The 12059-nt window shown below is 45.1% G+C and overlaps 1 protein-coding gene across 1 annotated transcript in view; it reads left to right on the top strand.

Moving 5' to 3' along the window:
- Positions 1–717: 717 nt before the first annotated feature.
- CD2AP (CD2 associated protein) overlaps positions 718–12059 on the top strand; it is a gene marked incomplete at its 5' end in the record, with an annotated part of 72648 nt that continues 61306 nt past the window's right edge. The window contains 2 exons of the mRNA XM_084261178.1: positions 718–790; positions 7900–8060. Coding sequence (XP_084117304.1) covers positions 718–790; positions 7900–8060 — 234 coding nt within the window. The remainder of the gene's footprint in view (positions 791–7899; positions 8061–12059) is intronic.

Below are 12059 nucleotides of genomic sequence, written 5' to 3'. Positions count from 1 at the left end.
AACTGAGTCCCAGCTGGGTGGCAGCAGCATGATCCTGGTGCTCCTGGAGTTTGGGTGAACATAGCTGAGATGTTTTTATGTACAATCTGCTTGGGTCCAACAGGCTACATTCGGTCCTGTTGAAGGTGTTTCTATCGCTTGAAAGCATAACTAATAAATACTACAAGTTTAGGTTCTCTGTCATTGAAATAACCCACTACTGGAATTAGTTTACAACAAACTGGGGATTAAGTGTATATGCTTAAAGTGCATGTAGAATGGCTTGAAAATCTTTCAGTTCCTTTGGTGTTTTATTATCAACTAATGAAAGAATCCTGACAGCTCAGGGCACATCACTTATAAAAAGACCTTGTTAAAGCTGGCATTATCTTATACTGCAAAGTGCCTCCTCTGCCCACATCCCTTCCTTGTTGGAGCAGAGGTTTGCTTGGCAGGCATATAGGGCATTAGGGAGAAAAGTCATTGCTTTGGTAGAGAGCTGTTTATCAGGATTGGAGCTGGGACGACTGGTACGGCTCATTTGGGAGTAGCCACAGGTAGAAATGGTTCTGCTATGTGTCACTGCTGTTTCTGAGGCCAGTCAGGAGGTGCCTGACCTCCTTTTGAGCTACTGTGGAGCTGAAACATCATACTCACGATGCTTAATGTTTTTAGGAGTCTTTGTGATGTAACCGTTTTGCAAGTCTTCCATGTGGAGCATGAATGTGATGGCTCTGGATGGCTCAGCTCAGTGGAGTGTCTGCTGTTCCGTATGGTGTGACTGAAAACTACGGGGATGTTGAAGGCTGTGGTGAGCCATGCTGTAAGATGTGTAGACTGCATGGTCTCCATTAGTTAAATACACTGTTTAGTTTCCAGTTTTTAGCCTGGAACTACATCATTACCATCAGGAGCCTTGTATTGCTTATGCGTGGTGGTGGGATGTGGTTTCACGGCAGGTTGTGACTCTGTGCAAAGCAGCAAGTGACGAGGGACAGGGTGGTCATTAGAGTGGAAACGGCTGGTGTTAGGGAGCTGACAGTGGCATTGCTTTGGGCATTTTTGTGTTACCATAGTTCTATTCTCAGCTCCTGACCTCAGTGCTTATTAGCATGCATTAAGAGTGTTTCAGTGCAGAGAAGTCCCGGTAACTTGCTGTGAGACAGCTCCACGCAGTGACCTAAGTGCAGTAGCTGAGGATGCAGTGAGTAGCAGGAGAAGCCTGCTCCTGGTGTGGATGGTAATAGTGATGTAGATGGGTTGGGTTTGCTGCAGTCTTTGACCCTGCAGTGAGCCGTCCTAGGGAGATAAACCTGCAGAAAGTTGGCACTAAATAGTTTTCTCCCAGGCGGTTTCTTTATCTGATTCCTGAGTAGTATAAATAGTAATTTAAGTGCAGAGCAGCGGGAAGGGACCATGTGGATGCATGCAGAAGAGAGGATGGGAATCACAGTGTCCTTAGGATGAGATATCTTGGAAGAACAGCTTTGCAGGCTTCCCACTTGGGACACAGCTGTATTGGGCACCGTGAGAAGGAAAGGAGGGAAAGCTACATTTTTGTCCTAACTTCAAGTCCTGTCCTTAGGCTGCCTCTTGTGCAGGTGGCTATTGGGGTGTGAAAGGAAGGGGAAGTACCTTTTTTGCACAAGACCAGTGGTCAGAGTGGTTTCCCCAGTAGTGGGAGATGTGAGGTGCTTCCCTACTGAGTGTGAGGAAGACCAAACCCACATCTGTACCCCAAAAGAATACTTTGATCTTTGGGGAGCTGGTGATTATGGTCATTGTGGGCTGTTGTGTAAACAGAAGAGTGAATCATGGCAGCAGATGCAGAGCGCAGGAGGAGGAACCTGGCTGCAAGAGCGGTGGAGGCTCTTGGCCAGGAAGGATTTGTCTTTGGTTGCCAAACTTGTGTCTTACCAGGAGAGCTTTGTAGGACAAAACTTGTGCAGTTTTAGAAGCAGGGGCTAGAATTAAGAGCAGTGGGGGTTCCCCCACATCTCTGTATTTGAGTGTATGGGTTGTCATCAGTGACTCAGGGAATTATGCAGTGTTGAAGTGGAAAAAACTCAATGTCATTACAACTACTGCTTACGTTTAACACTTACAGAGGTGTTTTCGCTGTTCAGCATTTAAACACCTGAACTGCTTTTTCAATGTTAAGACCTGTTTCAAGCGGCCAAACACAGATTGTGGTATTACTGTTAAAACAGCTGGAGCTCTTACATCTCACGAGTTGCAGGAATGTTTCTGGGGGACAGCAATTGGAAGGAGTTTTCTCCTTCAACCCAACACATGATTCTGAGAGAGCTGTGAAGACAAGTATGATCGCTAAAAGGTTAAGATTGTGCCTTCTGTTGTCTCCTGTTGCTAGTGTAAGCTTCCTGTCTTCTGGAAAACTAAATACCTTTGTAAGTCTGTGTATATGTAATCATACGTAATAACAAAACTTGGTTTTATAGGCAGAACTTTGGGGCTTTTTATGACAGATGTTTAAGCAGAAATAACAGCTCTAAAAAAATTGTTTCAGACGTTTAGCAACTGTTATGATAAATTAGAAAAGCAAAATCTCAGTTCCTGGTGTAACTGCAGTTCTGCTGGCAAGATGCATCCGGAGGCCACGCAACTTTCCAGGGTTCACGTTCCAATAAATTACTTTGAACTGACCTAAAACCTGCCTGAAGAGACTTTTGTGGAGCATGGCATGCAACTCAAGCTCCTCTTGCTGCTTAGTGTCAGACTCTCTCTCTTCAGCAAGTTTCAGCAAGGCATCCTGAATAGTTTGAGATTGTGAGAAAGGATTTCAGTTGTCCCACAATTCTTAGGGTTTTTTTTTTTCATTTCATGTGTTTTTCATGGGATTTGTTTTATGTCTGGTTTGTGTCTCTGTCTGGCTGCTACAGTGAGTTGACTGGCTTTTGACAGTATTGCAGTATCCTAAACAAAGTACCAAGAATGTGGAACATTGCTCTTTGCTGGTCAAGTGTCTGACACACGTTTACTTCTGGGGAAGGCCCAGCCGTGCTAGAGCTTCAATGTGTTTTCTGCTCTTCCTCAATTTACATATATATCTCCCAGAGGGCCTTGGTTACCTTTAACAGCCAACTTCAGAGAGTCCCGAGTACCTGAAGACTTCCTTTGTTTAAAATCAGTGAAGAGGGGTGTTACGCAGCTGTGCTGATCGGGAGGCTTGCCTTCTGCTTTGGCACTGGGATGAGGTTGGCAGAAGAGCCGGTTGTGTAAGTGGGGAGTCCGTCTGTGCCAGCAGTGACTGAATGCCTCGTGCCGGCAACCTTGGCTGTGTTGGCTGACAACGTGAGCTGTTGTGTCAAAGAGGCAGTGCTGTTAGGCTGTAACATCTTTGCCATGGGCGACAACGTAGTCTGTAGCTGTCGACAGGCCTGACTGGCTTTGAGGTGTGTGGCCTGTTTTATTGTTGCGTTAGGCAGGTTGTCGTCTTGCTCGAAACCAGGAGCTGTGCAGGCCGCTCCCATAAAGCCTGCTACAACCACCTTTGCCCCAAAGATGCCTGGTCACTATTTCTTTACTCATCACTGTTGATTTAATCAACCCCCTGCAAATGGGTCAAAACCTTCAAAAAACGCTGTCTGGGAAGTTCTCTAATTAGGTTGGAAAGTTGCCACCTAAGGTATGTCTTTGGTTTGAATCGCTGGTGCTGGAAGGAAGCTTTGGAGATCATCTAGTCCAGCTGGCTGCTCAGAGCAGGGTCAGCTGCAGCAGGTTGCTCAGAACCACATCCATTTCAGCCTTGAACATCCCTATGGAGACTATATAAACCCTCAAGACAACCCGTGCGTGATCACTCTCACAGTGTGTGTATCTATGTGTGTGTGTATATATGTTTAGGTGGGATTTGTTCTGGTTCAGTTTGTGCTCACTGTCTGTTGTGCTTTCACCGAGCACTGCTCAGCCTTCTCCACACCCTCATCAAGATCTCCCCAAGCCTTCTCCCAGCTGTTTCAGCCTTTCCTTATGTGATGATACTCAAGTCCTTTGGTCATCTTTATGGCCCTTTGTTGGGCTTACTCCAGTATGTTCCTGTCTGTCTTGTACTGGGGAGCCCAGCATAGGACCTGGCACTTCAGATGGGTCTCACCAGTGCTGAGCAGATGGTGAGGATCACCTCCCTTGCCCTGCTTGCAGTACTCTTCCTAATGCAGCCCAAGATGCTGTTGGCCTCTCTTTGGCTGTAAGGGTGTGTTGCTGGTTCATGTCAACTTGATCTTCACTAGGTCCTGCTCTGCCAAGCTGCTTTCCAGCCAAGCAGTCTGCAGCCTGTACTGGTGCATGGGCTTGTTAATCCCCAGCGACGGGACTTGGCATTTCCCTTTGAACTTCATGAGGTTCGTGTTGGCCCGTATCCTCAGCCTTTTGAGGTCCCTCTGAATAGCAGCACACCCGTCTGGTCTGTCAACCACTCTTCACAGTTTTGTATCATCTGCAGACTTGCCAAGGGTGCATTCAGTTCTGTCATCCAAGTCATTAATAAAGATATTGAACAACTCAAGCTTTTAAGACACAACTTGAAGCATGCAGAAGCATTCAGAACTACTTCAAGCATTCAGAAGTATAATCCATGGACTGACATAATTCCTAATACTGTTTTTATGAGGAATTGTGATTCCTTAAAAACATTTTTTGTCACCACTGGACACTGGTTTTGCTTGGGTAAATACTAGAAGACCCTTCAGAGTTTTAGTCTAGACTGTTTTGATGGTGGAATAGTTTCTTGGCTGTCACACTGCAGTCTGAATTAGTGTTTCTCTTGAGGACCACACAGCAGTGACAAGTGCAGCTTCTAGCTGTTTGTGTTGTCGTGGAAATAAAAGTATGGGATAAAACTATCACCCCTCCCACTTTACAGGCGAGACAGTGGAGTTTAAATCCATTTTGTATACGTGTCTGTGAGAGAGAGGGTGACACTGGAATATCTCTGGCAAACACAGAGAGGAAATACAACACTTACATTTTGATGTTTGTTTACTGGTATTTTTCTTTGGAACATGGAGACACATGGATGATGACTGGGAGGTTCTTGAGATCCTCCTCTGGTTGTTGGCATGACCAAGCCCATGTTTTACAGGCTGGAAAAGTGACCAGAAGGAGCATGTTGTGCATTTCAAGCATAAATATACAAACATTCCCCCAAGGAAGTACAGAAGCTTTCAAAATAATTAGTTCATGTTGACATAGTGTGAGTATGATTACCTACTGCTTCTGTGGAAAAAGGACCAGGTGTTTGGCAGTTCTAGTCGTCTGTGGTGCTGTAAGCATTTACCATGATTGACACTGTGTTCTGACCCGTTTTCCATGTTTAACTTCCTAAAACAGTCTGTAGTGTAGCATATTGAAATATAATGCCTGCTCATGTGCTTAAAGCCAGTGTTTATCATGACAGAAATACGTAACCTGGGTAGTTCTTTTGCTTTTATGCGTTTATAAGTTTCAAAAATGATTTGCTGGAGTTGGTTGGAAGATGACATTTTTATTTTTCCAGACTGTAGGTGATAAATGGCCCTTGTCTTTATGATCTGCAGCTGCCAGAATTTCCCATCTCTTGGGTGATATTTCATGTCAGCCCCTCAAAAGCCAATTCAGTGCAGAAGCAAGACAAAGCTATGATGCTTGCTGCAGCCAGGAATGGGAAAATACAGGTCTTTGAAGCAAGCTTAGAGACTACATTTGGCAAAAATCAATGTATACAGTACCAAAAGTGTGCTAGGAGTTCCAGAGTGTGTGTCACAAGCACGTAACTCTGGTGATGACTTCTGGTCATAGTGAAGAAAACAAATTTTCTTTCTTAAAGGAAAAAAACCAAACTTACATCTTGATGTTTATATTCCACTGGCTGTTCTAATGAGATATTCCAGAATCAGCTTGTGAGACAGATTGTTCTAGCTCTGCTTATATTTGTGGCACCATCATGTAGTCCTGATTTTTAGCAAGGATTTTCTGACTTCATTGATAGGCAGCAGAGGGATAAAGCCTATGTTGCAACACCTGTGCAGCAGCACTTTTGATCAAAAAATCTGTCCACAGATCAGAATTACATGTTGATTTAATTGAGCTGAAAGTTCAGTACCAGGAAATAATACTTTCTCCCCCTTGATTCCTTACTTTTTGAATTAATTGTTGGATATTATTATGCATTCATAGAAGAAAGAGTAACATGGGAAAGAAAAAAGTTGACAGCCATTGGGGATTTCTTTCTTTTAGCCATGTTGTCTTTGTGTGTGTTTGTTGTGATGTGTGGGGGAGAGGGAGGTTTCAGTGAGAGCAGTGCCTGGGTATCCCGACTGGATTTGAGTGAGAGGGAAGATTGTTTGATTCTTGCAGGTTTGTGGCAATTTCTGTCATAAACAGGATTTCTTGATGATTCTATGAACCAATGAACCTTTATTGCTAAACAAGCCTTAAGCTGTTGGTAAGCAACTCTCTTGTGCAACAGATGGATAAGTATGTAAATACAGAATCACAGACCACTATGAGTTGGAAGGGACCTCGAAAGATCATCTAGTCCACCCCCCTGCCAGAGCAGGATCACCCAGACTAAATCACACAGGAACACATCCAGGCAAGGTTTGAATATCTCCAGAGAAGGAGACTCCACAACCTCTCTGGGCAGCCTGTCCCAGGGCTCTGTCACCATCACAGTGAAAAAGTTCCTCCTTACATTCACACGGAACTTCCTCTGCTCCAGCTGCACCCATTACCCCTTGTCCTGTCACTGCCATCCCTGAGAAGACCCTGGCTCCGTCCTCCTGACTGTCACCCTTTACATATTTATAAACATTAATAAGGTCACCCCTCAGTCTCCTCTTCTCCAAGCTAAAGAGGCCCAGCTCCCTCAGCCTCTCCTCATAAGGAAGGTGTTCTACTCCCTTCATCGTCTTGGTGGCCCTGCACTGGGCTTTTTCAAGGAGCTCTATGTCCTCCTTGAGGACACAGTATTCTAGGTGTGGTGTCACCAGGGCAGAAGAGAGGGGGAGAAGGAGCCCTCTTGACCTACTGAGCACACCCCTTCTAATACAGCCCAGGATGCCATCGGCCTTCTTAGCCACGCGGGCACACTGCTGGCTCATGGGCATCCTTCTGTCCACCAGGACCCCCAAGTCCCTCTCACCCATGCTGCTCTCCAACAGGCCAGTCCCCAACCGTACTGGTACCTGGGTTGTTCTTCCCTAGATGCGAGACCCTACACTTGCCCTTGTTAAATCTCAAATACATTGTTACATGCCTCTGAGTAAACTTAATCATATCAAAAGGAAAGCTCACTTGCTTGTTCCTCTTCATACAAAAGCAGATGTGTCTGAAGGAGCATGCCTTTTATGTGCCTGTGCAGATTACATTGTATGATACTCTTGATCGTTCACCTTCTGGTTGTGTTGTGTTTCTTGGGTCAGACCTGCAGCAATGTGTGTAACATGGGTTTGCTGCAGATAAAATAGAGGATACAAGAATTAACCAAGGGCTGGATGTACATACCCTACATGCACAATTGGAACCTTTCTCCCTCCTTGGCCCCAAAATGCACATTGAGTAAAACACGCTTGCCCTGTGGGCAGTGACTCATAACTGGTAAATCTTGGGCTGGGACTTTGCGAGGTGGAGGGGAAAAAAATCCACTGCCAGGAATCCCTTCTAACACACATGCATGAAAACCTACCCACCACCAAGGAAATATGACCTGGTGTCATTCCTAAATTCACTTCAGTAGGTGACTGTCCATTTTTTTTCCCCATCTCCAAAATGCTTGGGACCACTACAGTTCAGAAATGAGCGTGAGGGATGTGCTTGTTCTTAGCACTTTTGGTTAGATCTGTCTTTTTGTACGTGCTTGGATGACAGTTTCATTCCTGCAGCTGCACTGTATTCACTGCAGTGTTTCCTTCTTTCCTTTAGTGGACTATATCGTGGAATATGACTACGATGCAGTGCACGATGACGAGTTAACGATCCGAGTTGGGGAAGTCATCAGGAATGTGAAAAAACTGGAAGAAGAAGGATGGTTAGAAGGGGAGCTAAATGGCAAACGGGGCATGTTCCCTGACAATTTTGTGAAGGTGAGTGGGGTTTTTTTTTTGCTTTTTTTGCTGTGGTTTGACAGTGACGGTACAGCAGGCAAGTTATAGAGTCATAGAATGTGGAAGGGACCTTTATAGGCCATCTAGTCCAACCACCTGCAGTGAGCAGGGACATCTTCACTAGATAGGTTGTTCAGAGCCCCATCAAGCCTGACCTTCAATGTCTCCAGGGATGAGACCTCCACCACCAATCTGGGCAACATGTTCCAGTGATCTACCACCCTCAGATTGAAGAACTTTTTCCTAATATCCAACCTAAATCTGCCCTTTTTGAGTTTAAAACCCTTACTCCTCATCCTGTTGCTCCATGCCCTTGCCTTCCCCAGCTTTCCTATAGGCACCTTTCAGGTACTGCAATGAGGTCCCCCCAGAGCCTTCTCTTCTCCAAGCTAAACAAGCCCAAGTTATTACTGAAATGGTCAGAATGCACATCAGTGGTTTTTGTAGCTAGATGGGTTTTGTAGCTTGATGACATTTTAGATGGTTAATTTTTTTTAGTATGCTTTTGAAGGCTTTTCTTGTTTTAAGTTCTGCTGTGTGTTCTTACTGGCTTCAGTGGGTTTTTGTGTCTGTACAGTTGCACTGTATGTTCTGTCTGCTTCCTACTGCCGTGGTGCACCAACAGTTGCCTCTAGCTGTGATGACCTGCTTTAGTGAGATGAACTGATTAAAAAAACCAAAAGAGTAATCCCAAACTTACTCCTAGAGAAGGCATCAAGTCATGAGGGAGTTGGGAAAGTGGGGTTACAGCTCAGTCAGCTCATCTCTAATGAAAAACTACATCCTCAGGCTGTAGTTGTGTGCGTCCTTCAGTCTGGATTAAGCTGCTTTGTTTGAAGGAGAAACTCTGACCTACCCTGGACTCCCCACTGCTGGCACTGCCTTTTTTGTGACTGTACAAAAGTACAGGGCAGGGAACACGTCCAGCTGAAAGGCAGCTGTGACATCAGGTTGGCTTTCAGCTTGTTAGGCTTCCTGACTGTGCTCCCCGTTTGTCAGCAGCAAATACCTGAAATGGGAAGGGTGTAAGGGGAGCGCTTTGCTTGCTGCGTCATTGGGTTAGTCACCATCTCTCCATGTGTGATCCTCTGCTTTGGGATTTCTGTCAGAACAGAGGTGGCTAGTAGGGACAGGGAGGTGATTGTCCCTCTCTACTCTGCCCTTGTGAGGCCCCAGCTGGAGTCCTGTGTCCAGATCTGGGGCCCACAATAACAAGGAAGATGTGGAACTGTTGGAGAGGGTTCAGAGGAGGCCACGAAGGTGATCAGAGGGCTGGAACACCTCTCCTACAAAGAGAGGCTGAGAGAGCTGGGCTTGTTCAGCCTGGAAAAGAGAAGGCTGTGGGGGGAACCTTATTGCAGCCTTCCAGTCCCTGAAGGGAGCAGAGAAGCAGGAGAGGAATCAACTTTTTAAAAGAGCAGACAATGGCAGGACAAGGGGGAATGGATTGAAGCTAAAGGAGGAAAGGTTTAAATGAGGTATTAGGGGAAGCTCTTTACAGAGAGAGTGGTGAGGGGCTGGAAGGGGCTGCCCAGAGAGGTGGTGGATGCCACGTCCCTAGAGGTGTTCAAGGCCAGGTTGGATGGGGCCCTGGGCAGCCTTGTGTAGATCCAGGCCTGGAGGTTGGTGTCCCTGCCTGTGGCACTGGGGTTGGAACTCTGTGATCCTTGGGGTCCCTTCAAACCCAGACCTGTCTCTGATTCTGTGATCTCCATCTCGCTCAGTGCTGTGTGACTGACTTGAGGGAGTTGTCTTCTGCTGTGAGATGCTGCTTCTCAAACCTCTTATTTCACTTCTTAGTGTATATTCTGTGTCTGTGGCCTAGTTTTAATTAAAGTTCTTGTTTGCACCTCCCACGTTTTTCCTGTTTTCTCTGCAAATTTTCTAAATGTAACATCAAGTTTGCACCTATTTATTAATTACTTACAGTGAAGAAAGACAGCGAAGCAGCTGGGTGTGCTGTTCCACATGGAACTCTGGAAATTCAGAGCGGCAAATATTTTCTCATCTGAACTACCCAAGCATTATGGAGATGTTATGCTGTGCTATTTTATGCTGACTTTTTTAGTAACTTCCAAGGATTCCTCTGTGTATCTTCCTTAAAGTATATTCAAAGAGATTTTAGATATTCCTGCTTCTTTTGAAATGAAATTGATCCTTTACAAAAGATAATGATATAATGCAGTTTACTGTGATATTTTCCCCCTTAGGTTTAACAACATGAATTTATCCAGTGCTATAAATACTCCTTTATGCTTCCTTACATTAAATTGGACAATTTTTCATTTCATCTTGCTGGAAAACCAAAGTTGTTCTCTTTTGACTTACTGCATGAGGATTTAAGTATTCCACCTCTTAAAACTGATGGGAATAATCGAGTTGCTCTCAGAGAGATCTTTTGCCAAGGAAGAGTTTGTAGGAATGCCTTTCTCTTGCCTAATATTTCTAGGTTGTTTGTAGTTTAGTTGAAAATCCATTTTGGGTTTTGAGTTATGTATGAATATTAATTTTATCTTAAGTGGTGTGTTGATGTACTTAATTAGCACTCAAGTGCCGTATAGGAAAGCAGCATCAGACATTGTTCTTCTCTGGTTCTTGCATCATCAAGACTGTCTTTCTGTGGAACAGCAACAAGGGTTCAGATGTAGCTTGTTTACATGTTAAATACTAAAGTTGTTGGGTGTTTTCTTGTCTTTCTGGAGCTGTGGCTTTTTATAAACTTCATTTTAAATTAATTGCAGCCTGAAAAATCTTAATGCCTCTCAGCTCTGGGTATTTTTAACTGTACAGTATGTGCATGGCATGGTTGGATGTCCTGAATTACAGGAGACAGTTTTCTAGAAGGCACAGGGATTTTGAGAAATGAAAAGGAAGTTGTGTAGAAGAGAATTACCTCTCCGGTGTCATGACAGCAGGGGTTAGCTTGACTACTTTGTGCTGGAGTTGAGTACAGTTATGAGGCTGATCTTGGGGAATTTTTCCTTTTTAAGATAGTATGCATGGGCTGGAAGGCTGTCATGCAGTGGTGAGATGATGACAAAACAGTTGTTAGGGAAGTGAAAGTCCTGTTATCCCTCACAGCTGATTTGATCACAGTTCCTTCTTAAAAGTTAATTTACAGATAATGATAGTTTGGGAGACTATTTCTGGGAAAGCTGTTGCTGAGAAGTGGGGTTTTTCTGCATCCTCCCAACAGCTGTTCTCCTTTGCTGTTGCAGTAGGCTGTTGATGGTTCAGGATCTATGAACAGTGCTGTGACCAGACTGCTGCAAACACTGAGCCTCAACATCTGAACTCCAAATGCTCCAGTTTGGCCTGGTGCAACCTTTACACCTGCAAGGTGTGGGGGAACTGCAGGAGGGAGGTAGAAACACACTGAAGCAGGGTTGTACTTTGGCCTTGTGAACAAAGAAGGTCCCTTTGAGAAACAGATTTACTCATTTGCAGCCCCACCTAGTAGCTCAGTGAGGTGGTGGTGGCCTCGGGGCCCTCTGGGCTTCTTACGGGAAGGGGTGTTTTCTTGCTCTGAGGAAGGAGGTGTGGGGTTGAGAGTAGAGGAATGTTGTAGTTGATTAGTATGGGTGATGACAAGAAGGATGTTGAATTGGGATAAATATTGCTAACTTATGACCCACGTGAAAGGGAATCATCATAGAATGGTTTGGGCTGGAAGGGACCTTAAAGATTGTCCAGTCCAGCTCCCTTGCCGTGGTCAGGGACACTCTCCACTAGACCAAGGTGTCCAAAGCCCCATCCAACCTGATCTTGATCCCTGCCAGGGATCCAGGGGCAGCCACAACTTCTCTGGGCAGCCTGTGCCAGGGCTTCATCACCCTCACAGGGAAGTTTCTTCTGTATATCTTAAGGAAATAAAGGAAAGGAGGCTAAAGGTCTGAAAGATACAGTGAAGAGGAAAAAAACTGGAGGGATGCTTGGCTAGTAGGACTAAGGGGGCCTTGGGTGCATGGGGTACATCTC

The sequence above is a fragment of the Gallinula chloropus genome (genome assembly GCF_964237585.1).
Source record: "Gallinula chloropus genome assembly, chromosome: 3".
Taxonomy (NCBI): domain Eukaryota; kingdom Metazoa; phylum Chordata; class Aves; order Gruiformes; family Rallidae; genus Gallinula; species Gallinula chloropus.
This window is presented reverse-complemented; position numbering and strand designations above follow the sequence as displayed.